This window comes from Kluyveromyces marxianus, chromosome 5 (assembly GCF_001417885.1).
Source record: "Kluyveromyces marxianus DMKU3-1042 DNA, complete genome, chromosome 5".
In the NCBI taxonomy this organism is placed as follows: Eukaryota; Fungi; Ascomycota; class Saccharomycetes; order Saccharomycetales; family Saccharomycetaceae; genus Kluyveromyces; species Kluyveromyces marxianus.
Window position 1 is genome coordinate 806,092 of NC_036029.1, and position 23,675 is coordinate 829,766.

At 45.4% G+C, this 23,675-nt stretch overlaps 11 protein-coding genes across 11 annotated transcripts; 5 read left to right on the forward strand and 6 right to left on the reverse strand.

Annotated features, from left to right (window-relative positions):
- Positions 1 to 44: 44 nt before the first annotated feature.
- IST3 (U2 snRNP complex subunit IST3) lies at positions 45 to 563 on the reverse strand (the record flags this gene model as incomplete). Its single annotated transcript, XM_022820360.1, has 1 exon — positions 45 to 563. The coding sequence occupies one exon, from the start codon at positions 561 to 563 to the stop codon at positions 45 to 47; it is 519 nt and encodes a 172-aa protein (XP_022676832.1).
- A 349-nt stretch (positions 564 to 912) lies between these two features.
- On the forward strand, positions 913 to 1,635 carry KLMA_50370 (bifunctional 4-hydroxy-4-methyl-2-oxoglutarate aldolase/oxaloacetate decarboxylase; the record flags this gene model as incomplete). Its single annotated transcript, XM_022820361.1, has 1 exon — positions 913 to 1,635. One exon carries the CDS (start codon positions 913 to 915, stop codon positions 1,633 to 1,635), a length of 723 nt encoding a protein of 240 aa, XP_022676833.1.
- Positions 1,636 to 1,713: 78 nt separating this feature from the next.
- Positions 1,714 to 2,985, reverse strand: DJP1 (Djp1p; the record flags this gene model as incomplete). The annotated part of the gene is made up of 1 exon (XM_022820364.1): positions 1,714 to 2,985. One exon carries the CDS (start codon positions 2,983 to 2,985, stop codon positions 1,714 to 1,716), a length of 1,272 nt encoding a protein of 423 aa, XP_022676834.1.
- Positions 2,986 to 3,274: 289 nt separating this feature from the next.
- AIM21 (Aim21p) lies at positions 3,275 to 5,086 on the reverse strand (the record flags this gene model as incomplete). The annotated part of the gene is made up of 1 exon (XM_022820365.1): positions 3,275 to 5,086. One exon carries the CDS (start codon positions 5,084 to 5,086, stop codon positions 3,275 to 3,277), a length of 1,812 nt encoding a protein of 603 aa, XP_022676835.1.
- Positions 5,087 to 5,336: 250 nt separating this feature from the next.
- On the reverse strand, positions 5,337 to 5,714 carry NTF2 (Ran GTPase-binding protein NTF2; the record flags this gene model as incomplete). The annotated part of the gene is made up of 1 exon (XM_022820366.1): positions 5,337 to 5,714. The coding sequence occupies one exon, from the start codon at positions 5,712 to 5,714 to the stop codon at positions 5,337 to 5,339; it is 378 nt and encodes a 125-aa protein (XP_022676836.1).
- A 789-nt stretch (positions 5,715 to 6,503) lies between these two features.
- SEC3 (GTP-Rho binding exocyst subunit SEC3) lies at positions 6,504 to 10,520 on the forward strand (the record flags this gene model as incomplete). Its single annotated transcript, XM_022820367.1, has 1 exon — positions 6,504 to 10,520. The coding sequence occupies one exon, from the start codon at positions 6,504 to 6,506 to the stop codon at positions 10,518 to 10,520; it is 4,017 nt and encodes a 1,338-aa protein (XP_022676837.1).
- Positions 10,521 to 10,783: 263 nt separating this feature from the next.
- On the forward strand, positions 10,784 to 13,882 carry MPH1 (3'-5' DNA helicase; the record flags this gene model as incomplete). Its single annotated transcript, XM_022820368.1, has 1 exon — positions 10,784 to 13,882. The coding sequence occupies one exon, from the start codon at positions 10,784 to 10,786 to the stop codon at positions 13,880 to 13,882; it is 3,099 nt and encodes a 1,032-aa protein (XP_022676838.1).
- Positions 13,883 to 14,689: 807 nt separating this feature from the next.
- Positions 14,690 to 15,235, forward strand: TMA20 (translation machinery-associated protein 20; the record flags this gene model as incomplete). The annotated part of the gene is made up of 1 exon (XM_022820369.1): positions 14,690 to 15,235. The coding sequence occupies one exon, from the start codon at positions 14,690 to 14,692 to the stop codon at positions 15,233 to 15,235; it is 546 nt and encodes a 181-aa protein (XP_022676839.1).
- Positions 15,236 to 15,260: 25 nt separating this feature from the next.
- Positions 15,261 to 16,796, reverse strand: PAC2 (Pac2p; the record flags this gene model as incomplete). The annotated part of the gene is made up of 1 exon (XM_022820370.1): positions 15,261 to 16,796. The coding sequence occupies one exon, from the start codon at positions 16,794 to 16,796 to the stop codon at positions 15,261 to 15,263; it is 1,536 nt and encodes a 511-aa protein (XP_022676840.1).
- A 363-nt stretch (positions 16,797 to 17,159) lies between these two features.
- NUG1 (RNA-binding GTPase NUG1) lies at positions 17,160 to 18,749 on the reverse strand (the record flags this gene model as incomplete). Its single annotated transcript, XM_022820371.1, has 1 exon — positions 17,160 to 18,749. The coding sequence occupies one exon, from the start codon at positions 18,747 to 18,749 to the stop codon at positions 17,160 to 17,162; it is 1,590 nt and encodes a 529-aa protein (XP_022676841.1).
- Positions 18,750 to 20,576: 1,827 nt separating this feature from the next.
- Positions 20,577 to 23,042, forward strand: HAK1 (high affinity potassium transporter; the record flags this gene model as incomplete). The annotated part of the gene is made up of 1 exon (XM_022820372.1): positions 20,577 to 23,042. The coding sequence occupies one exon, from the start codon at positions 20,577 to 20,579 to the stop codon at positions 23,040 to 23,042; it is 2,466 nt and encodes an 821-aa protein (XP_022676842.1).
- Positions 23,043 to 23,675: the final 633 nt, after the last annotated feature.

The window sequence follows — 23,675 nt, forward strand, 5'->3', positions numbered from 1 at the left end:
TTAAATAGGTGCAATCTCTACATATTAAACTGTCATTTGTGTACTCACTTTTTAAGGAACGCTGCCATTGGATCTGCAAACTCATCCGCTGAGTCTGAGCCAGGCATGGGGCCTGGTTCTGGTTCTGATCGCTTATCTGTATCTGAGCCTTTTCCGGGCACCACTAAATCATTTTCCAATTCACGCTTCACCGCCTCCTCATATTCTTCTTCACCATCCCTGGGCCTGTAAAACGCATGATCAACTCGAATCACCCTTCCACAAATCCGGGATCCGTTCAAGTTATCTACCGCAAGAATAGTTGATCGTTGGTCCTCGTACTTGAGAAATCCAAAACCCTTCGAATCCCCCGTATTCTGGTCTCTAACAAGCTTGATGTCAACGGGACACCCATACTGCGAGAATATAGTTAAAATATCTCCTTCTGTCAACTCCTGGTGCATCCCTCCGAAATTAATGTATGCCTGGTCTTTGTACTGGTGATGCCACGATTTTTCTGGCTCCAAAATTCCACATTCTAGCTCTCTTTCGCTCAACTTCTGAATTGATCGTACCTGATTCATTACCTGGGATATATTATGGCCACTATAAGGATCCCAAAATATCGTGTAATACCGTAAAATACCGCTTGTTCCTCTAACTCATCGCTGTTTCACTGCTAAAACCTTTAGATAGTTCGTTAATTCATAGAAAGTGACAAAAAAAACCTTTAAATTTGGAAACTAAAAGATCAACACTATTTCGGAGAGAAATAAGAAGGGATTTGGACCATTTTGGATCACCAAAAGAGCACTGCTCGACGCTAATAATACCTGGCCCAGATAATATTGATCTTTCAACAACAGGAAACTGGTAAATAGGTGAGATAGGCACTCTTTTGAATTAATTTCCAAGATTACACCCTAAAATAAAATGACTAGCTACGCTGCCCGTTTGAAACGGTTTACAACCTGCGATATTTCTGATGGTTTATTGAATCTGTATGGAATTGCAAATGGAGGCTACTTCCCCAACCTTACAAGACGTTCAGGTTCTGGAACTATTGTTGGCAAGGCATACACCGTTTTATTTGGAGATCCCAAAGAAACAGGCTCGCCAGAAGCGGCCAATTACATTGATAGCGTGCCAGAGGGTTCAGTTTTAACCATGGCAGTAACTGAAGACTTACAAATGCACCATGCACCATATACAAAACCTTCACAGGCCATGTATGGGGGATTGATGTCGACTCGGGCCCAGTATCTAGGTAGCGAGGGTTCTGTTGTATTTGGAAGGATCCGTGACCTCCAAGAACACCGTGACTTAGATCACAGCGTATTTAGTTACGGCATTGGAACATGTGCTCCCAAGGCTGCTTTGAAACCTATAGCATTGGATGTGCCATTAAGGATCAAGATTAGTGACGGAACAACCGATACGATTACGCCTGGGGACTGGCTGATCTGCGACGAAAACGGGGTGGTGCGTATTCCAGGCGAAGTTAACGGGCGTGCTTTGGATCTGGACCGGTTGTTGGAATATGTAGAGAAGTCTGTTGAAGCTGATGAGCTGGTCTCTCAAGACATTAAGAATGGAGAGCCTGCCAAGGCATCCCAGAAGAAGCGCAGGGCCGTGTTGAAGAAGTACATTGAATAGATAGGAAAACACACATATATATATATATACATACATACATATAACTATATAACTAGGATTAAGATTTAATATTATGATTTATGACGTGCTGTTGCGATGGTGCTTGTGACTCTTTTTGCTTGCCTCTGCGACAAGTTCCTCGAATACCTGGGCATCCTCTTGCTCTGATTTTGTTCTATAAGCCTTTCTGAAAACCTTTCCGAGCCTTTTCAAGGACTCAGCTCTTCTAATCCGGGTTTGTATATCTACGCTAGAGTCTTCCAAAACGTTGTCGCAGACACTGCGCAACGTCGACATGATTTCGAACTTGGAACCGTACCACGCTGCCGATAGCACCTTACCCATCAAGAGCTGCTCTAACTGTGCAAGTTCCTCTACTGTGGGTTTCTCGACAGTATTCCCGTTGGCATCTGTCAAGGGTTCTTGCGAATTGGCAGTCTCTTTAAGCTTTTCCAACTCGGTCATGGTAGATTGGGCGTCCAAGGCAGCAGACACAGTTCGCACCGTGTCCATAACAAGTTCACCTTTGGCCTTAACTGAGTGATAAAAGCCTCCGATACCCCACAGGAACTGAGATTTCAAGAAAATGTTGGCCTTTTCGCAGTAAATGTCGCCGATTGTGTGCAAGATATCCAAGCCGAAGGATTCCATCTTGAGCATATTCGCTTCTTCCTCAAATTTCTTATCGAACGACTGCTTGCAAGCGTCATCATATTCGCTTTCCGTGAGGATAGACAACCTATCACATAAGATCTTGCTTAGCTCTTCTATGCTCTTTTCCTTGTCGCGCTTCTGCTGCTCTTCAAATTCTTCGAGCTTTCCTTTCTTCTTTGATGCGCTGGCATCTGCTTTTGAATCTGTCTTGGCAGATGCATTAACATCTGATTCTACTGCTCCCTGAGCTTCTGACTCACCAGAGGCCAATCGCCTAGTCTCTTGAGATTCCGCTTCTTGCTTAGTATTTTCCTTTTCCTTCTCCTTCTGTTTCTCATCCTCCTCACTCAACTCCTGCGTCTTCTGGATGTTCTTGAGCAACGTCAACTCACCAATGTACGATACAAATGCTTCACCACCAAATATAGCTGCAAACTGCTCGCCAGCATCCTCAAACCCATCCTGAGGCATCGCCTCTTCTTTACCAAACTTATCGTACTTCGCACGCAACTCATCCTTGCTCAACACCTGGTACGCCTCTGAAATCGCCTGGAATCGTTCAGTGGCTGCTGGATCATCGGGATTCTTGTCCGGGTGCTCCTTAATAGACTTCTTACGGTATGCTTTCTTGATCTCGATCGCTGTTGCGTCGGTGCTGACTCCTAACAAGTCATAATATGTGGTGTCGACGACCATCTGGCTTATCCTTGCAATAGATTACGATACGTGATACGACTGATGCACTTTCTGAGGAAAAATTGGCGTGTAATGGCACCGCAGGGACAGCTCACGGCTTGAATAAACACCGTTTTGGTCTGCCTTTGGTTTTGTTTGCAATAGTGATAAGTAGTTTATACGGTTTACGTTATTTTAGTTGATATTATATATACCGGGTAACTACCATAAATATTGGGGCAATGGTAAAGGAAACCGGGAATTGAGCATATACACCATGAGCTCTTGGATCAGGAGCACTGGATAGACACTAGGATAGTGTTGGTTCATGTTGTTCGGGGTGGGGTTCCTCCTCTTGATTGATTTGTATCGATTCTGGCACGTTTTGTTGGGATTCTAATGGATTTTCGACTTCTGTATCCTCGTCATATTCGTCAAGGATAAAAGCAGTTGGATCAGATGGGTTATCCACATTTACTTGTTCTTGTTCTTGTTCTTGTTCAGGGGATTCCAGAGTGTCATGGAAGGATTCTGAAACGTCTTGGATACTTTCTCCAGTAGATTGGGCTGTTAATTCTGATTGATCAATTTCTGGCTCTGGCGCTGGAGTCTGTTCTGACGCCTCTGGCACTGGAGAGGATTCTACTTGAGCTTCTTGAGCTTCTTCTGGAAGTTGGGGCTCCTCCTGAGTGGTAGGAGTTGGTTTGACAACCACACTCCAAGCTTTCACGACGCCCACGTCAAAAGTGCTCTTTGCGTCGACCTTTTCGATGGATGAGACGTTCTTTGGCAAACGTTTGGCAGGACCCTTGGACCTTTTGGGCCTCGAAGGTGTGGCGGGTATACTTTGGGACTCCTTCTCTTGGGAATCTTCAGTTGCAATGCCTAGTTTCTTGGCCAGGGCAGGGTTCATCTGGCCCATAGCCATTCCTGGAAGGGCAAACATTCCAGGCAAAGGCTTGGGGAAGTTTTTGGGGGTGCTTTTTGGGGCGCTCTTACCTTCTCCGTGGGGTTCTGGTTCTGGAACACCTTGGAATTGTCTTTGTTGTTCCTGGATCATCTGCTGGAACGCGGCGATCTTGGATGACGGTTTTGGTGGTCTAATTGGCGGTTTCTTGGATGGTCTAGAAGGCTGTTGGGCAGGAATATGGGGAATCTGTGGGGTGGCATCAGCAGGCTTCACAGGTTCATCATTAACTGTATCTAAAGCAGGGATAGAAGTCTCTGGGGCTGATGCCGAGGATGTGCTCAATTCCTTGGGAGATTCCTCAGAGGAGGCTTTCTCAGAGGAGACCTCCTCAGAAGAAGGCTTCTCAGAAGAAGGCTTCTCGGACTGCTCTGGAACCGGGACCTCCGAAGGCTCGCTCAATTCTTCTCTCAACGGCTCAGAACTTTGACTCAATTCCTCAGGAACTTCCTCTGGCGTTTCCTCTGGTGTTTCCTCAGACACTTCCTCAGACACTTTCTCAGACACTCCTTCAGGCTTACTCTCCACTGGCGTCTCAGAGGCCTCAGCAACGGAAGGTTCCAAGCCAGATTCCTGAGTCTCCTTTTCAATGGGCGACTGCGACTCCTTTGGCGCAGGAATTTCACCAGAAGGCTCGGATTCTGGCTCCTCACCCTTCAATGCCTCAATCTCTTGCTCAATCTCGGCTTGTGACTCCTGTGATCGCTCCTGCGATGGCTCCTGCGATGGCTCTTCTGGCGATTTCTCCGGCACTAACCCAGCATTTGGCTTGGTTTCCGACTCAAGATCTGCTTCAGAACCAACACTTGGGCCTGGACTAGGCGATACTGCTGCTCCAGCCCTTCTTTTGGGCCGCGTCTTGGGAACATGGGGAACCTGGGGAACCTGGGGAACCTCGGCCTCCAGGGGAACCTGTCCTGATCCTGGCACTTCCACCCTTCTTCTCGGTCTTTCTGGGATCTTTGGCGTGGATTCCGTTTCCATAACTCCTGATTCTATTTCTCCTGGCACCTGGTATACCTCTTGACTACACCTGACGTCGTGTAACCTCGTGTATTGCCGTGTGTGCTGTCTTTCCCCTGGTGTGGACGTGTAACCTTCACAAGGCTTCGCCTTAACTTCAGCTTGAAGCCCGGGAAAGATAATACGAGTCATGTGACATGTCGATATCACGTGATGTGTAAATAGTGGAACAAAAGGTAGAGAGAGAGAGAGAGAGAGGTAAAGGAGGTCCGGAGGCCCTTACTCACTGGCAACAGGAGACTGGCGGGTGTAGGGGGGTCCCCGGCGCGAAAAGGCCCAGCAAGCTGCGCCAAAACAAAGCGGGTCAAGTAGTGCAAAAACATTTCTGTATATTGTATTTCTCGTCTACATATACACAATGCTAAATATATAGGGCGAAAACCTATGCCGAATAGTTTAGACGGAAAATATCGTTGTACACATAGTACGAGCTGCCCTCAGGCATCAAGTGGAACACCTGCGAGAAACGTTGTGGGTTTTGCTCCTCATCGATGAGCAAATCACCGGTGATCATCACAAGAACATCACCGTTTGGAGAGGCTGGTTGCGCATCCAAAGTGGTGATACGGTGGGCCACCTTCTGGAAAGGCAAGGAAACAAGCTTCTCGACGATATCCTTGGCACCTTGGACCTGGGTGGTCTCAAAGGTCAACATGGACTGCTCTCTGTAGAGGTTGCCCAGTTGGGTTCTGTCCGAATCGAACTGGTTGTAGTAGAATTCTGTGAATTGTTGGGCCAAGGAGGAAAAATCGACGGACATGACACTTGATGGAGTATATCTGGGGAGTGGGGGGGAAACACTTTCAGCAAGAAAACACCGCTAATAAACCGTATATCTAGAACAACTTCGTGCTATCTTAAGCATCATCTTGTCTTGTTTCGATGCTTCATGCTGATTTCTTTTCGAAATTTCTAGGAGGAGGAAAGAAAAAGCGTGTGGCCGGGTAAATCATGGAACAGGTAAAAGGAAGGATTTGTGTGTCACGTGGAGTTCAAATCCAATCATATGTTTTCCCCACCAGGTGGGGTCTGTTTTGGTTGGGGTCTAGTAAGTTCAGTGTCAGTGTTCCCTCAGTATTCTCTCAGTGTTCCCTCAGTGTTCCCTCAGTGTTCTCAGCTTTCCAGGCTATACGACGGACCACAGATACGAGTGAGCGGACCCGGTGGGTGTACAACAGACGGAGGGCGAGGGGCAGGGGGGAGGGGGGAAGTTGTGTGTGAGACCTGTGAGACCTAGTCCAAGGGCAAGCAAGTACTTGGCTTGGCTTGGGTTGAGGAGGGTTTAGGCTAATGCCAGTACGGATCACGTGATACCACACATGAAATAAAACTGTTACCCGGAGTAACTAAGTTACCCGGACCCCACGAAAAATTACCCGCTCAGCGCCTTTTTCCGCTGTTCTCTTCTTCTTCCCCCCCCCCAAAACAACAACTTTAACCTTCTACAACACACAATACAAGGCCCCAACAGGACCAAAAACAGGACAACTAAGGACCCAGACAGCGTCTAACACACATATAACAGTACCCCAGGTACATAGAAGGCCCCATGCTCCGCAAAATCTCGCACAGCAGGGAAAATTCGGCGTCCCATAAGCGAAAATCCTCGCTAGGTGGTACTCCCCCGGTTTCAGGTCACAAGCGAAACACCTCTCGCAGCAGTAATTCCAGTGTTAATAGCAACTTCCTGGCAGAACAGTACGACAGAGATAGAACTGCCATCATCAATTCGTGTTTCCAGAAAATTGATCCAAGAACAGGTTCCCCAGTTTCCTCCTATATTACACATGTCAGAATTATCGAGGACTCCAGGTTCCCCAGCTCGCGCCCTGCGGCCAATTCGCCTTTGGAAAACAAGAAGAAGCGTGTTTTGATCATTAGCTCGAGTTCTGGCTCGAGTTCTGGAGGTTCGCGCATGCAATTGCACAAGGCCCGTGAAAATAGCAATGGGAGTTTCCAGATCGGTAGAACCTGGGACCTTACGGAGCTTGAGTCCGTTGAGCGGGACCTAGAAGTGGCACAAGGGTTTACCGTAGTCATGGGTAAGAAGTACTACTGGGAAACGAACTCTGCTAAGGAACGGACGGTTTTCATCAAGAGTCTTGTCTCGATCTTCATGGAGAACTCGGGCGGGCGTGTGCCACGGCTCATTAACTGGGACCTGGCCATGTTTTATCTGGACGAAACGAGCTATGAAAGGGCTGTTATTGTACCCAAACCCAAGTCTAAAGCCAAGCCTCAGACGCAGGCTCAACAGCCCTCAGTGGCACCTGCTGCTAAGGCAGCAGCAGTAAAGGCAGCAACCAGACCCGCCGACGGGCCTAGACCCAGCGTGTCACAAAAAGCTCAGAATAATATACCCGCACCGGCTTCTGTGCCACTGCCCTTGCCGGGAGGACCAGGGCCAGGACCAGGACCAGGACCAGGACCGGCAAGTTCTGGAAGGCAGGGCCTTCCAACAGCACCTCCGGTACGGTCCACGAGGTCCTCGGGTACCTCAGGAGTCTCAGGTGGCTCAGGCACTGGAAGTGTCACGCCAGGCACGCCAGGCACGCCCGGAACCCCAGGATCACCGAAAAAGGCCACTTTCTCCTCACAGCCATACGCCCAGTCGGCGTCTATCAACGACGCAGAACGCCAATTGCATTACAACAAGATCTCCCAGGAGAAAAACCAAAACCAATATCAAAATGCGGATCAACAAAACACCGCTAAGGGCTATGCGCAAACGTCGCCCCAGAACCCCCAGTTCCAACTACAAACACCAACAGCACCTTCTTCACCCTCTCACTCTCCACCCGTCTCGAGATCGCCTTCTCGCCCGGTCTCTTACGCTAGTTCTGACGCTGACTCGAATAATAAAAACGTCCTACAGGAACTAGACGCAATGCTACATGCATCGCCCTTGAAAACGGTAGACTTCCGCCATAGGGCCTCCTCGTACCACGAAGCAGAAGAGCTCGTCGATGGAGATGATGACTATAACAGAGATGGAAACAGACAAGAGGAAACGAACTTTAACGATAGCCCCGATTTATCAGAAGAAGATGACGACGACGACGACGACGATCCGCTGAATGATTACACAGACCAAACTTTTGATCAAACTTTTGATCAAACAGTGGAAACATTAACAGAGCAGGGACAAGATCAAGATCAATATCAATATCAATATCAATATCAATATCAATATCAATACCAAGAACAAGATCAAGAACCACGACACTTGCCAGAAATGCAAACGCAAACTGAATACCACCAAGTCAACACCATCCCAGAAGAACAATCTGAACTCGTAGATACAACCACAGACCTTTTTCCACCCAAACTGACTACTGAGGAAAACAGCAGGCCCGAGTCACCAGCACGCAACTTAGAACAAACCATCAATGAAGAAATCTTGCTTGAAGTCCTGACTGAAGTCAACTGGGGCGTCAACGACGACTCGAGCTCTTTACTGGAAAAGCTACACTCGAGACTTGCAGACGTTGACTACCAATTCAACAAGAGTCTCTTGCTCCTCCCACAAGGGTTGAAAGAATTGGTGCCCTTCAAAGACCGCGTTTTCAAGGAGTGCGACAAGTTGGACCCCACGTTGTCCCTATTTACCATGGAACTATCCAGTGTTTCTAACGATATTGACTTTGTAGAAAGTCAGCGCAACGGGTTGCAAGTGAGAGTCGCAAACCGTAAACTGTTGTGGAACGAATTGAACGAAATCTTGGATTCCGTTTCCATCAACGAGCAAGCCTTGTGTGAGCTCCTCACTCTACCAGTATCTAAGACAAGCATAGAAAGAATAGAAACTTTGCTATCGAAATTGTACGCTGCTCTAAAGGCAATCGATGGTAGTAAAGACCAGTTTTTGGTGCAACGTGAGGAGTATGACTTGAGTGATATGAGAGCCTTGAGCGAAAGAAGACACGCTTATGAAAGAGTCAAAGAACTCTTCATTGAAAGAATCCAAGAGCAAATGGCACAGAAATACAAGGAAATCGAAAGAGCCACAGACAATACCAAAGATGCACTTGCTAACACTCTAGTATTCTCCTCTTTGATTTTATTCTGCAAAGACGTATCGGCAAACTCTTACGAGAAACTTATCGATATGTGGAACGATAGTGTTTACAAACTCTACGAGAGAAAGACAAATATCCTGCTTTCAAAGATGAGACCCGTTGCTGTAAATCAAAACTCTCAACAATCTCACTTATCGATTAACCAATCTGAACAAGACGCGTTGTTCGACTGGTGGTATACGCTAAGGGTCCGCAAGGCCCCTTACATGGAAAACACAGATTTGAACCCTCAACTAGTGTCTGCCATCAAGGCTACGAAGGAGATGGAATCCATCTGTATTGTCTACCAGAATTTCGCCTCAGCTTTCTTCCATTTATCTTCTAGACATTCGTTTAATGACTTTGTCGACTCTGTGTCGCCAAACGAAAGAGGTTTCATGGACTTACAAAAAATTTGGCCAATGGAATCCGTTAGGAAAAACGCGTCAAACATCAACAACCTTGTGTCCAAGATCATGCAAAACCAATTGGTCAAGTTTTTCAAAGCTGTATACACAGTTGCCGCCAACAACAGGCTCGACAATCCGGCCTTGTTGCTCTACTTAGAAGAGCGAATCAAGGACCTCGAATCCTCGAATCAAGAAGTGTTGAGAAACTATTTGATCAAGGCCTACCAAAGAATCCAGCACGATTTCAGTAGCTACATCGATGAACACTGTGTGTATATCGAGAGAGCTGTGATCAACTTCAAATCAAGATCTCTATCGCCATCCATCGTGTCGCTCCCAGTGCTTACCCGTACCGTAGAAAACAGCCTCAAAGCAACTGTAGACTGGTTACACTTGGACCCCAATTTCATGTATGACTCGCACAAGTTCGCAGAACAAGCATATATGAGGATCGCTGACTCAACGCTAAAGCTTCTCACGACGAGTACCACACAAGATGTCAGTAGCGAAATCGTTGTCGACAACATTAACTCGAACTCGACAGAAAAACTCGATGAAACCGTGTCAATCTTGCTAAACGCAAACCTCATCTTAGAGACGCTCCCATTGTTCGACATGGACGTGTTTTCTGATGTGCTTCAAGAGGCAAAGCGTTTATTCGATGCCGAAAAGGAAACCTACTCGGAAATGCTGCTCACTAGCTCCATGCGCGACCTAACAGCGTTTGTCCAGGGGGCCCAAAGTCTGATCAAATCAGGAGCTAATGGTGCCCCAACTGCAAACTCCCATACAGATCCAAAGCAATGGGCAGCTTATAGCGAACAAAACTTAAACAAAATCCTCTCCTCATACACCTCCCGCGAAATCGCAGATATGATCAACCAGTTGTACGCTAACATGGAGTCCCACTTCCTCACAGCAGATTCTACAGCAAACAACGCTACCAAGATTCTCTGTCAGAAACTATGGTCCAACATTCAGGGTAGAACCGTCTCCTTCTACCTATCATTGTACTCATTGATCGAAAGACACTACAAAAACACTAGCATTCAATTCAACAAAAATGACATTATTGCTGCATTTGAACACCACAAGTAACTTTAACCAACAAGTACTGTCTTGTATATTCCCCTATATATTAATACATACTCGATACAAGGGCCTAACTAAGCCTTTTCCCCAACCATCTTCCTTGTTGATCCTTCGAAAACCTGGAAAATCCTTTAAATTTGGCGGTAGAACCTCAACTTCAACACTTTCTCTCTTTATTAACACAAAGAAGAACCATAGATCAAAAGAGTAAAAAAAAAGGGAACAAAAGGGGGCTCTAGAGAGGCGCTTTTGAATGTGCATGCGGTAGTATGGCCGAGTTGAGTGACCTAAGTGATGATGATTTGGAATCGTTACTCGAAAATAATGTTAATAGAAGCGTAAATGAAACAATAACGCGTCACAGCATACCAGTTCAAAGGGATCTGTTTATGAATGTAATTCCAGGCCAACAGACATTTTATGAGGAACGTACAGTGGATGTGAGTTATGGACCGACACATCATGAACTAAATCACGAGAATTTGGGCACTTACAAGTACCCTACAAACTACGAAGTGCGTCAATATCAGTACGATATTGTGCGATGCGCATTATTTGAGAATGTGCTTTGTGCGATCCCAACGGGTACTGGTAAGACTTTTATTGCCAGTACAGTGATGTTAAATTACTATAGATGGACTAAACGGGCCAAGATTATATTTACTGCACCTACTAGGCCTTTAGTTGCTCAACAGATCAAGGCATGTCTGGGAATTACTGGGATTCCTTATTCAGATACAGCGATTTTGCTTGACAAATCGCGTAAAAATAGGGAGGAGATCTGGCAGCAGAAGCGTGTATTCTTCACAACACCACAGGTTGTAGAGAATGATCTTAAACGTGGTGTGCTTAATCCAAAAGATGTTGTATTGTTGGTTATCGATGAAGCTCATCGGGCGCGAGGAAATTACGCGTATGTGGAATTGACCAAATTTATTGACCGGTTCAACACGAGCTATCGGCTTCTAGCGCTTACTGCTACACCTGCTGCGGATTTGGAAGGTGTGCAAGAGGTGGTAAACAATTTACACATTTCGAAGATCGAGTTGAGGACCGAGGATAGTCTGGATGTAGCGCGATATATGAAACGAAGAGATAGAGAGATGGTGGAGATTTCGTTGATACCAGAGATCGAGGAAGTGGTAGAGCAGCTTGGGATTGCGATTGCGCCGGTGCTTCAGGAGGCAATCCAGCTAGGGATATATGAGAGTTGCGAGCCGCATCAGATCAATGCGTTTGTAGCGATGCAACAGAGCCAGAAAGTGATTTTAAACCCATCGATTCCCGAGGGGCTCAAGTGGAAGAACTTTTTCATATTACAGCTCTTAAGTCAGGTTGGGCATATGTATCGTCGGTTACGGATATATGGATTGAGGGCCTTTTATAACTATTTCCAAAACAAATACACAGAGTTTACTACCAAGTACAATATGAAGAAATCAACTAACAAGACTGCGGCCAATTTCTACTATAGTCCGATTTTGAAAACGACGTTGGACAAGTGTAAACAGCGGTTGGATGAAGCTGGATTTTACAGCCACGAAAAGCTGGAATACTTGAACTCAGAGCTAACGGACTTCTTCTCGTGTGCTCCTCCGGACTCGAGAGCGATCATCTTTACCGAGTTAAGAGAGTCTGCATTGGAGATTGTGAAGTCAATTGATTCTTTGAATGAGCAATCGTTAAGGCCTCATATTTTCATTGGACAAGCCAAGGGGAAAGAAGGGTTCGATGAAGAGTCTTACGTTAGGAAGAACAAACCCAAGGGTCGTACCAAGGCCGATAGACTACGAAGACTGGAAGAGGAGAAGCAGCTAGAAGAGGCCAAAAAGAGACAAAAAGAGCAAGAAAAGCAAGAAAGAATTGCCAGAAGGACTGGTAGTTCTGAAGAGGCTCAATTGTCGGGGATGAATCAACGACAACAGAAGAAAGTCATTTCCGATTTCAAGAAAGGTGCCTACAACATCTTGGTTTGTACCTCCATCGGTGAAGAAGGTTTAGATATCGGAGAAGTGGACTTGATAGTGTGCTTTGATAGTACGAGTAGTCCGATCAAGAACATTCAGCGTATGGGAAGAACAGGTAGAAAAAGAGATGGTAGGATAGTGTTGTTATTCAGCGGAAACGAAAAGTTCAAGTTCGAGCAAGCAATGAATGACTACGAGAATTTGCAAACTGCAATCACGCAAAACGTGTTGGAATACACAAAATCGGACCGGATCCTCCCACCAACAGCCAATCCAGTTTGTGAAGAAGAGTTTATTGTGGTGTCGAATGAGAACGATGAATTCAACAAGTTAGATGATTCGGACGAAGTTATCAAATACGCGACACAGGCAATGTTGGGCAAAATAAAGAAAAAAACTGACAAAGAAACAAAACCCAAGGCCACGGCCAAGACCAAGACCAAGTCCAAAGCCAAGTCCCAGAGCAAAGAGAAGACATTTTTCATGCCTGATAACGTCACTGAAGGTTTCACTTCCGCTTCCAATTTGTTAAACAAGTTTACCATAAACGAGTTTGGAGAAAAGGTCAGTATTGGGCCAGCAAAACTGGGTAATGATGTCGTTAAAAAGCCCAAGACAGAATGGAATATGTTGGATGAGATAGAGTACGACTCCATTGAGGTGTCTCCAGCCAAAAGTAACGTGGAGCCCAGCCAAAAACCCAAGGACGCCGGTGCGCCAGCGTTAACCTCACAACTGGCTGCCATCAACGGCGGTATCCTAACCCCAGACGAGACCACAAACCAGATCCAATCAGCCTCCTCTTCGCTGTCACGCACCCGTTTCGATTCGGACTCCGTAACTGAGTCAATGCCAATGCCAATGTCAATGTCAGAGTCGCCTAACGAGCCTGATTCCTCTCACGTGACCGAACCCGTCCTGAAACGGCTGAAGCTTGCCAGTGAGCAAAAAGAACACTACCACGGACAGCCACTTGTCTCACACTACACCACCGGGGACCCATTGTCCCCGCAAGAACGCAAGCATTTCTTAAAAAACTACGTACCGGACAGAATCCAGTGGAGCATCGCCCCACAAATCTCGCATCCCAAGACCTCAAAACTACCACATACACCCAAAATACAAACTATCCTTGACACATTCACAGACATGCGCACAGACAAGAGAGAAAAAATCATCGACATGAACAGAACAAACGCTCTAGCAAGAAGCGTAGGCTACAACCGCAGCGTCGGCATGGAACTCGAGGTAATGTTACCGTCAATTATCGTTCCAAATCCTCCACCATCAAATACCCAAAACTCCGATTCTAGGGGCCATTCCCTCGGCAAGTCCTCAGACATTGATACGCTCGGTGATGTCCTTGATGAAGAAGGTCTCTCGGACTTATTGGATGATTAAATACCGGTACCATGCATGCTAGTAGCCAGCCCTATTATAAATATACTAATACTACTAGTACTACTATTACTATTACTATTACATAAAGACATATATGAAAAGATGAAGTGAAAAAAGAAACGTTCACTCTATACAAATTTTTCGAAAGTATCTGTCTTATTCTTTAACGTTTAATCACCACTTTTTTTAATGAAGAGATTACAGATAGGAAAAGGGTTCCTTTTGGAGCTTCAGAAACCATCCTTATGCACGGGAAATACGCATATCAGTGAGGATTCGTCCGAGATTGTGTTTTTGCTGGTTGAAATTTTTTTTAACCATGACCTTCTCCTCATAGTGTATTGTGTCTTTTATATTACACATGTGCTATGTAGGGAATTTTTGGGAACTGTTTATTACATATCTCTGCGGCAGCAATGCCCTGGGGAACCCTTTTTTATGTGTGTAGAGTAGTGTGTGAGCCCTGAGCCCGGGAGGAGTAATCATCCTGGGCCTCTCGCAGTCTTTTTTGGGCAGCAAGCAAACCTTAGTCGTCCACGTGATACTAAATGGATTTTGTTACCCGAACTCTGTATTATGTGATTAGTTGTCCGGGTAAATACACACGTGATCTATACGTAACGGGGAAAAAAGAAACGCGTGAAAAATCCTGGCCCATCGAATTATACAACGAGCCAGCTCGCACCTTTAGCTACACACACAATAGACGAAAATGGACAATAAGGTATCAATATAGGCGAAATCAGTCCAAAGATCTGCCCCAATTGTAATCTTTCGCCTCGTGCATTTTAATACCCACAACCAAAAATGTTCAGGAAATTCACAAGAGAAGATATTCATACTCGTTCGAACGTTAAATCGTCTATACAAAGAAACCTAAAGGCCAAATTGATAGCGCAGTATCCCAAATTGGAGGAAGTTATCGATGAGATCATCCCAAAAAAGGCTCAAATCGAACTTTACAAGTGTGAAGGTAAGATCCATTTGTATTTGGTGAATGGAGAAGTGCTTTTCTTCCAAAACTTTGATGAATTGATCCCATCTTTGCGTTTTGTGCACAAGTTCCCAGAAGCTTTCCCCACGGTGCAGGTCGATAGAGGGGCCATTAAGTTTGTGTTGGCTGGGTCTAACATCATGTGTCCAGGTTTGACTTCTCCTGGTGCGAAATTGCCAGAAGCTCCAGGCTATGAGAAGGATACGATTGTGGTGGTGAATGCGGAAAATAAGGGTGCGGCAATGGCCATTGGTAAGCTAATAATGAGCACTGAAGAGATCAAGGAGGTCAACAAGGGTCCTGGTGTGGAAATGATTCATCACTTAGGCGATCCTCTATGGACTTTCTCTGCCGATTAGATTTGCTAGATTTTAGATTAAATTCCTAAGTATTCACATATACTGTACTCTCCTCGATGTTATATAGTGCCAACGGCGAGAATTCATATCTAAACTCGTGTCTTGTTGCGTCTTCTCGTACTGAATATTGTAGTTTTATGCTGCTGCTGCTGCTGCCAGGCAGATGTAGCTTGTGCCGTAGCAAGGTCTTTAGGAACCGTACGCCGATGCTTTTCAGTATGGGGATCTTTTCCGAATGTGATCCGTACACGATAGTTAAATCTGACATTTCTGCGTCGAGGAAGTTTCTGGGTCTCATTTCAGACCGAGTAGCTTTGGTATCTATTTTGTGTTTTTTAACCAAATGTTCCCATACCGATGAGTCGTTGTGGTCACGATAATGGTCGTCTAAATGAATTTGGCCAGAAAGAACTTGGGATATGAAGTACAACTCTGCCTCTTTCCGCAATTCTTCGTTAATCGGCGTACCATTCACACACGTGAGCGAGCTGATTCTCGCTATTGTACTGTAGAAATTGGCTTGTGTATCTGGCTCCACAATGGGGTTCTTTTGGACCCAAAGTGTTCGTAAATTCGGGAATACATTATTGCATCTGTCTATTTCGTTCCAGTTCTGTATATTGTTTGCGTCAACCCTAAGCGATTCAATCTTCTCGTTAGTTGGCAGTCCATCTAGCCCAGTGATCTTGTTATTTGATACCTCAATGTGGGTAAGTGAAGATCCCTTGGTTAGCAACTGTGCCGGTATCTTGGAAAACATATTTCCAGAAATGTTTAACTGCTTCCAGGAACTCTGGATCACTGTAAGATCAGTTAAAAAATTACAGGATAGGTCAATGATTTCTAATGAGGGAAACACTGTTAGTATTTCGCCTAAATCATTATTCTTGAGCTTACAGCGTGCTAGAGATATCTCTTTCACTTGAGGGAACTTGAAACTCTCATCATCTATCTTCAAAACAGGAAAGCAGTTCCCACTCAACACCAACGTTTTGACACATGGGAACCTAGTCAATATCCGATACACCTCATTAATGTCGCTGAATAGATTAAAGGACAGATCTAGGTATCGTACTGAGGTGAAAAGGTTGTTGAAGACCATTGAATCTTGGATATCAGGATTAGTTGCCTTGTTGATATTTGTTTGCGACAGCGTAATGCTCTTTAATTGTGAAAAGTTCGAGTTAGACTCGTTTAGCCTTTCAAATCCATATGCTTCCGTTTCTTTCGATCCAAATTTGTACTTAATATCCGATGATCTTGTTCTATTATCGCCATATTTCATGAGTAGCGCTTCTTCAAATGATATACCTTGTATCATTGTTGACAAAAGAGCTTTCTCCTTTATAAAAGAGCCACTTGTCCTATTATCCGTAGTACTGAAATATGTGACGCCTTGTAAGGACCCGTTGTTCTTGCCCCTGCGGTCATGATCCCATTCCACGCCGTATGCGACCGTATTTGGCCATGCCGGTATTGATCCAATGTACTTTACAGTACACAGTTCCCCATTGATGTTCAATCTATCATTGATCTTAACACATACAGTACATGGCATCATATATCATCAACTCTAACCCCTTCAAATGCTGGGGAATTTTCTTTTGTCTCTTCTGCCATATTGTTTGTTAATAATTATAACAAGATGTATATATATATAATATATGTTGATCTTATTTCTTATATAACAAGCGAGCCAACAGAGAGAGAGAAAAAGAGAGAAAGAGGCAGAGAGAGTCATATGCAAGACTTGGGAATCAACCAATTCAGATAGAAAGTAGGACTATGAAGTGTCGGATACAGTAGTAAAGGTAGTTTTTTGTGTGTATTGCATTTAGTTTGATATAATGTACAAAATATTTATATATTAACGATTTATTGTTCATCGTTTTGAGACCTTACCCTTGGCTCGCCTGGGTCTTAATTATGCATCAGCAGATTGGTTTTGTTCAGCTTGAATAGCGTTATCCAAAGACTGGAATAGGCCATCCAAATCGAACTCCTTTGACCATTCTTGGACAATGGCAGTTTGTTCAACCTTGGCTGGAGCAGCAGTTGCTCCGGTGCCTAGAGTTGGAGTAGCACCTGAGGCGGCAGCAGCAGCAGCCTCAGCAGTGAACTTAGAGGAGTTAGGTAGCACCCAACCCATAATCTTACCGTCTCTCCAGTCATTTAGCACAGAAATACCAGCACTTGCCAAGTTTGGAACACCACCTCTGCCTAATCTACCTCTCTTACGAGCGATGTGAATTAGGAACTGTTTGGTAAAGGAATCAGCGTCAGCAGCTGGAATTGGAGGAAGCTCGTATAGTTTCTTGAAGTTTTCGGTCATCTCTTCGGATTTCGAAAGTCTCTTGACCAATTTCAAGACTGCTGGGTATGGATCTATGATGTACTTTGGAGGTAGTGCGTTCAACAATGCAAGTTCTGCCTCTTGTTCGACTCGGCTCATCTTCTTGCTTTCGGATGGGAAACAGATACCTGGGGAGTCCAAGATTTTTAGCTTGTTGTCGACCTTAACTTCTCTCAAAGAGGTGGTCACACCTGCTTGGTTACCGACGGGGCAAGCCTTGTTAGAGCCACCACGACGGGAAGTCAAAGCGTTGATAACGGAAGACTTACCGACGTTTGGGTACCCGATAACACCCACCACGATGGATCTCTTCAAGTTAGAGTTGTTGGAGTAGGTCTTTAGGGCTTCTAGCAAGCTTGAGGCTGTAGCGGCTTGCGTCAATGTCTTGTTGAAAGAGGTTGCGTTGGTGGCACCTGGTGCTGCTCTCAATGGAATAGTTGGGAACGACGACTTCAAGTATGTTAGCCACTGTTGTAGCACGTAAGTTGGAACCAAATCGATCTTGTTCAAGATCAAAATGAGTCTCTTACCTTGTGCTTGCAAGACGGCTTGTTCAACCTTTCTGGATCTGGTACCTTCTGGATCTCTGGCGTCCAAGACGTACAAGATAACGTCTGAGGCATCGACCACGGTCTTGAAGATCTTATCGTAGGCCTTTCTGGACTTTTCCAACTCAGAATCGTTTTCAGAAGCGTCCTCATAGAAGTCTACGTCGTACTCTTGCACTTCGATGTCTTCTTCTTGTTGTTGTTGTGCGTTGGAAGTTTCGCCGTTGAACTCTTGAGCAGCCTGTTGAGCAGATTCGAGCAAAGCGGATAGACCGTTGTTTCCGTCATCTAGATCGTCTTCATCCATCGAGTCTTCATCGCCCATGTACTCCTCACCAAGTTCCTTGGCTCTTCTCTTGGCCTCCAATCTCTCTTGTCTCTTACGTTGCTTTTCCTCGAGGTCCCTTCTTCTCTTCTCTTCAAGTTCTTCGAGGATTTTGTTCTTGTATGGGAAGTTAGCTGGGATACCTGGGTCCTTGGTCTTGTTTGACTTCCAGGTGATGTCTTTCTTGGCCTGCTTACGCTCCTTTCTGTGTTGGGCAGCGGCCTTCTTCTTGATACCCTCTCTCATACGAGTGGATGTTCTTTTCGATTGCTTCTTTCTGACTCTCATTGTGCGGTGGTGTGTCTGCTAGGTGGTGGTTACTGTAGCAAAAAACTAGGTTCCTGAGGCTGTCGAGTAGTATAGTTAGTTATGGGTTGTGTGTGTTGTAAGTACTAGCTCATCTCATCTCATCGCATCTCATCGCATCGCATCTCATCGCATTGCACCGAGTGAAAAATTTCGCCTGGCAAAGGGGGAGGGGGATAACATAAATTGCTTTTTATATATGTCAGGTGATCCTCACGTGACATCTTTTGGGTGCACGGGTTCGTTACCCGGCCACAATTTTTAAATAAAAACGAAACGAGTCACGTGAAATTCACGTGACTCGTTTTTTTCGGCGCCAAAACGCTCTCTCGGGGCTCCACGGCCCCAGCCTCCACCCGCAATCCGCCCTGCACCGCTCGCGCCACCACCAGCTGAAACATCCACTGCCCAGCATCCCTCAGCATCCCTCAACACCACGGCTGACGATTGCCGCCCTACCCCTCATTCCAAATCCAAATCGCTTGCCAAAAAAGATTATTTCCCTTCCCAGCCAAGAGGCAATGCTCTCTCTCTTTCCCTTGCCTATGCCTGTGCCATACCATACCCTTCTGAAACCATACTCTCCCATCTCGTCCCATCACATCACAAATTTTTTCTCTTTGAGAAATATCGCATCCATCCGTGCACCGCACATTCCTATACCCAAGCTGTTCCCTACTCTACGCAATGCACGGATGTCCCGCCCACGTTGCCCCGCCCCACAACACAAACGCAGCGCAGCCCTTCTTGTCCTCCGGGAAATGCGGTTGAGCGATTTCTCGCCACCTTCCCCCAGACCACCCCGCACCGCACTCCCAATCTGTTCCTCCATGCCCAGACGTAAATGGAACCGCCGTGCCGCACGGCTAAAACTGTAAACAAGCAATTTGCAACGAATGGCTGAATGCGGCAGCTACGCACTGCTACGCGCTGCTACGCATTGCTACACCGCGTCGTGGCTGTGCGCCTTCTGACACCAAATGTACGCGGTGTCTGGCTCTAGTGCGGTATTTTTTGGGAGTAAAACCACTTGCCTGGAATCGAAAAAGAAAATTTTCTGTGCATGTGCACAGACCGGCAAGCAGCGCACCTCTCGAGTCCTGTACTGGGTCTGTAATATTTTTTGTTATTTGTTTATTTTTTCGCATTCGTATTCGCATTTTCTGGTGATATTGGGCAAGTATTGTCGAATTTTGACGACGTCATTTTGAATTTCGAACACTCTGGTTATAGCGGTGTGCCATAGTGGAGGATAGAGGCCTGGATTTGGCATGGTATAGGAATGGTATAGGATAGAATAGAATAGGATAGTATAGTGAAGTAGTAGTGTTTGGAGGGCGTGTGTGTATGCCCTGGCATGCACGCGTTTTGGGGGGGAGGGATGGATGTATATGGTGTCTGGATTTGGTGAAGTTTTCCAGTGAAGAGAAAAAAATTTTTTTCTTGGTTTACTGTGGAAACTGACGCTAGAGAGATAGCGACTGGCATGACATAACGACAATTTAGCATAGAGTATGGTAGAGGTAGCTTAATCGAGTATAGGGTAGGATAGAGGAAATTAATTAATTAGAGATGGCAGCCCAGCAGTGGCAATGGCAAGAAGTCGAGCAAGAAGTCGAGCAAGAGAGGGAAACGATTATAAAAAGCGTCCCATTCTCTCGTGATAGAAGGTTGTCATCCAATTATCATCCCCTTTATCCGTTTTATAGTATGATATAGTTTGCTAATATAAGTACAAGCATAGTATCAGCAGTATCGACGCCCAAAACAGACTTTTTTATTACCTATTAGCAGCAACCCTTGGCCTAAATGAGCACACGTGAAGGTGAATATTCATCGAAGTATATGGTGGAAGAAGAAGATAATTCCGGGGTGGACTCTGCATCAGCAGCCCCTATGGAAACTGACATTGAGAATTACGCTGAGTACAGCGAGAAAAGGCCTAGCAAGAAGGCTACCATTGCATCAGTTGCGTTTTTAGGTTATTCGAGTCTTGGGTCGATTTACGGTGACATTGCCACGTCGCCATTGTATACGGTGCCATCGATCTTCAGCGGTAGCAACCTCGATGTCACGGAGAATAACCTTATGGGTGTTGTTTCGTGTATCTTTTGGCTATTCACGATCGTTGTTATTGTGAAATACACCAGTCTTGTGCTAGTTTACGGTCCAAACGACGGTGAGGGTGGTCAAATTGCGTTGTACTGTAAGATTGCCAAGTGCTTGAGAAACGGTCCTGTTGACCAGCTCATGCTCCAAAACAAGACCCAGAGTGAGGACCAGTTGCTATTGTCTCGTTACGAAACTACCAACAGTCAAACCACCTCGATTTTCAAGCACGAAAGCTCTTGGCTTCAAAACAAGAGCTTCAGAAAGTGGGTTGGTCGTGTTACGTTGATTTTGTGCTTTTTGGGTTGTTCCATGGTTATCAGTGACGGTTTGTTGACCCCAACTACATCTGTTTTGAGTGCCATGGAAGGTATCACTGTTGCAGTGCCTTCTTTCCACGGCAAGACCATGCCTACCTCTGTTGCTATCCTTGTTGTGTTGTTCCTCGCTCAAGTTATGGGTATCGGTAAAATCACCATGCTGTTTTCTCCAATCGTCGCTCTATGGTTCATTGTCCTATTGGTTATCGGTGGTATTAACATCGCTGCCGCCCCAAGAATCTTCAAGGCCTTGAACCCCGTTGAGGCAATCAACTTGTTGCGTCGTCAAGGAAAAATTAACATCATGGGTGACGTTATGTTGTCCATCACCGGTGTGGAAGCCATGTTCGCCGATGTGGGTCACTTCTCGCCATTGTCGGTTCAACTCTCCTTGCTCTTGGTCGTTTACCCAAGTTTGATGATCTGCTACTTGGGTCAAGGTGCATACTTGATCAAACACCCTGAGCAATTGTCCAACGTCTTTTACGAGAGTATCCCAGGTAAGAGCGGTCAAGGATTCTACTGGTTTGTGTTCGTGTTGGCTATCTTGGCCACCATTATCGCCTCCCAGGCCTTGATCTTGGGTGTCTCCTCTATCTCCAAACAATTAATTGCTGTCGGGTTCCTACCGAAGCTAAAGGTGATCCACAAGTCTGCTTCCCACAGCGGCAGAATCTTCATTCCAGTGGTGAACTTCTTGTTGATGATCGGTGTCTTGGTGTGCTGTGTCGGTTTCAAGACCAGTGCCAGAGTCACTGCTGCTTACGGTTTGACCGTCTCCATGGATTTATTCATCACCTCTCTATTCATGTCTATCATGTTTGTGTGCGTGCAAAAGTTCCATGTCGGTATTGCTGTGCTCTTCTTGTGCGTGTTCGGTTCCCTCGAGTGCTGTTTGATCGGTGCTAACTTGCTCAAGGTGCCACATGGTGCTTGGGTTCCTCTAATGGTGAGCGGTGCATTGTTCATCTTCCTCTTGGTATGGCGCTGGTGTTATACCATGAAGGCTAACCGCGAGGCCCGCGACAGAATTTCTTTGACAAAGCTATTGCAAGATTGCCAACAGCAAATTACTTACAGCAGCAACATCACCGGCGCTGGTATCTCACAACGCATTCAAGAGGAAGACGAGGGTGATGATGATGATGATGACAACGACGATGACGATGACGATGTCGATGAAGACGCTGTAGCAAACACACAAAACACTCCGGATGTCCGTTTCTCACAGCCACCTCAAAGACGTAGCTCTAATAAGTTAGACTCTACTAGACCAGTCATCGCTAGACCAGGCTCCACCCACCACGTTGGTTCTCTAGACAAAATCCCAAGATCAAACTACGTCGGTATCATGTTCACTGACTTGGCCACTTTGCTAAAACATCCAGCAAGTGTCCCACGTCTATACAAAGACTTGACCAAAAGCTTCGGCGCCATCTCAAGAGTCTTCGCTTTTGTCGGTGTACACATCTGTAACGAGCCATACGTCGAAAACGAAGACCGTATCTTGGTCCAAAAAATGCAACAGGACGGTTTCTACCGTTGTATTGTTAGACTAGGTTTCATGGAAGCAGCATCAGATGACGAAAAGAAAATCGAACAGCTAGTTAGTGTCTTGAGTATGGAAGAAGGTATCAACTTGCATACCATTCCAGTCGTTGAAATCTGCAGTGCAGACCAAATCATCGGTAAAACCTTGACAGAAGCATCCATCTGGAAGAAATCCTTGTACATTGCCAGGAAATTTGTCATCGAATACATCTACGCTCCAATATACTACAGTACTGAGAGGACTAACAAGGAAGAGGAAAATGTCGTGTACTTCGGTAAAACCGTCGTCATCTAATTTATTTATCTCTCTTCCTCTTTTTTTTTTTTTTTTTCTTAGTCAGGAAGCCAAAACCATTTGTTTGTTGCTGCTACTCCTCTCTTAGCTAGTCTAACTTACCAATAGATTAAACTAACTACTGTTCTTATTGTTCTTCAATACCTTCGCTCCATAGATTTATAGACTTGCAATGACAATTAGAACCTTTTGATCTTCTTCAGGCCATTAATATGCTTATATAAAAAAAATATTATGCATACATATTCTTGTTTTTAGACAAGTGACAGGTTAAAGCTATAATATACATTGTAATATTTCAAATGCAGAAAGAATATTGAATTATGGCTGCGCCTGCTGCTCTGCGGGGATCCTTTAGAGCTGGAACATCAAATCCGTAAGAAGTGATGTGAAATTATTTGAGGGTCAGGTGACACCTTTCTTCTATCTCCTCTGGTACTAGCATTCTTATTTTTATTAGACTAGATTACTGTGCTTTCCGCCCTCCTAGGGGGACCAGTGAACCTTGTAAGTATGTTATAACTGGCTGCTGCTGTGTGATGCCAATATATGTATACATATGGTCCAGACTCCTATTGTCACGTGACACTGTGATGTTTTTTTTCTCGCTTTTCTCACACGGTTCGTGAGGTC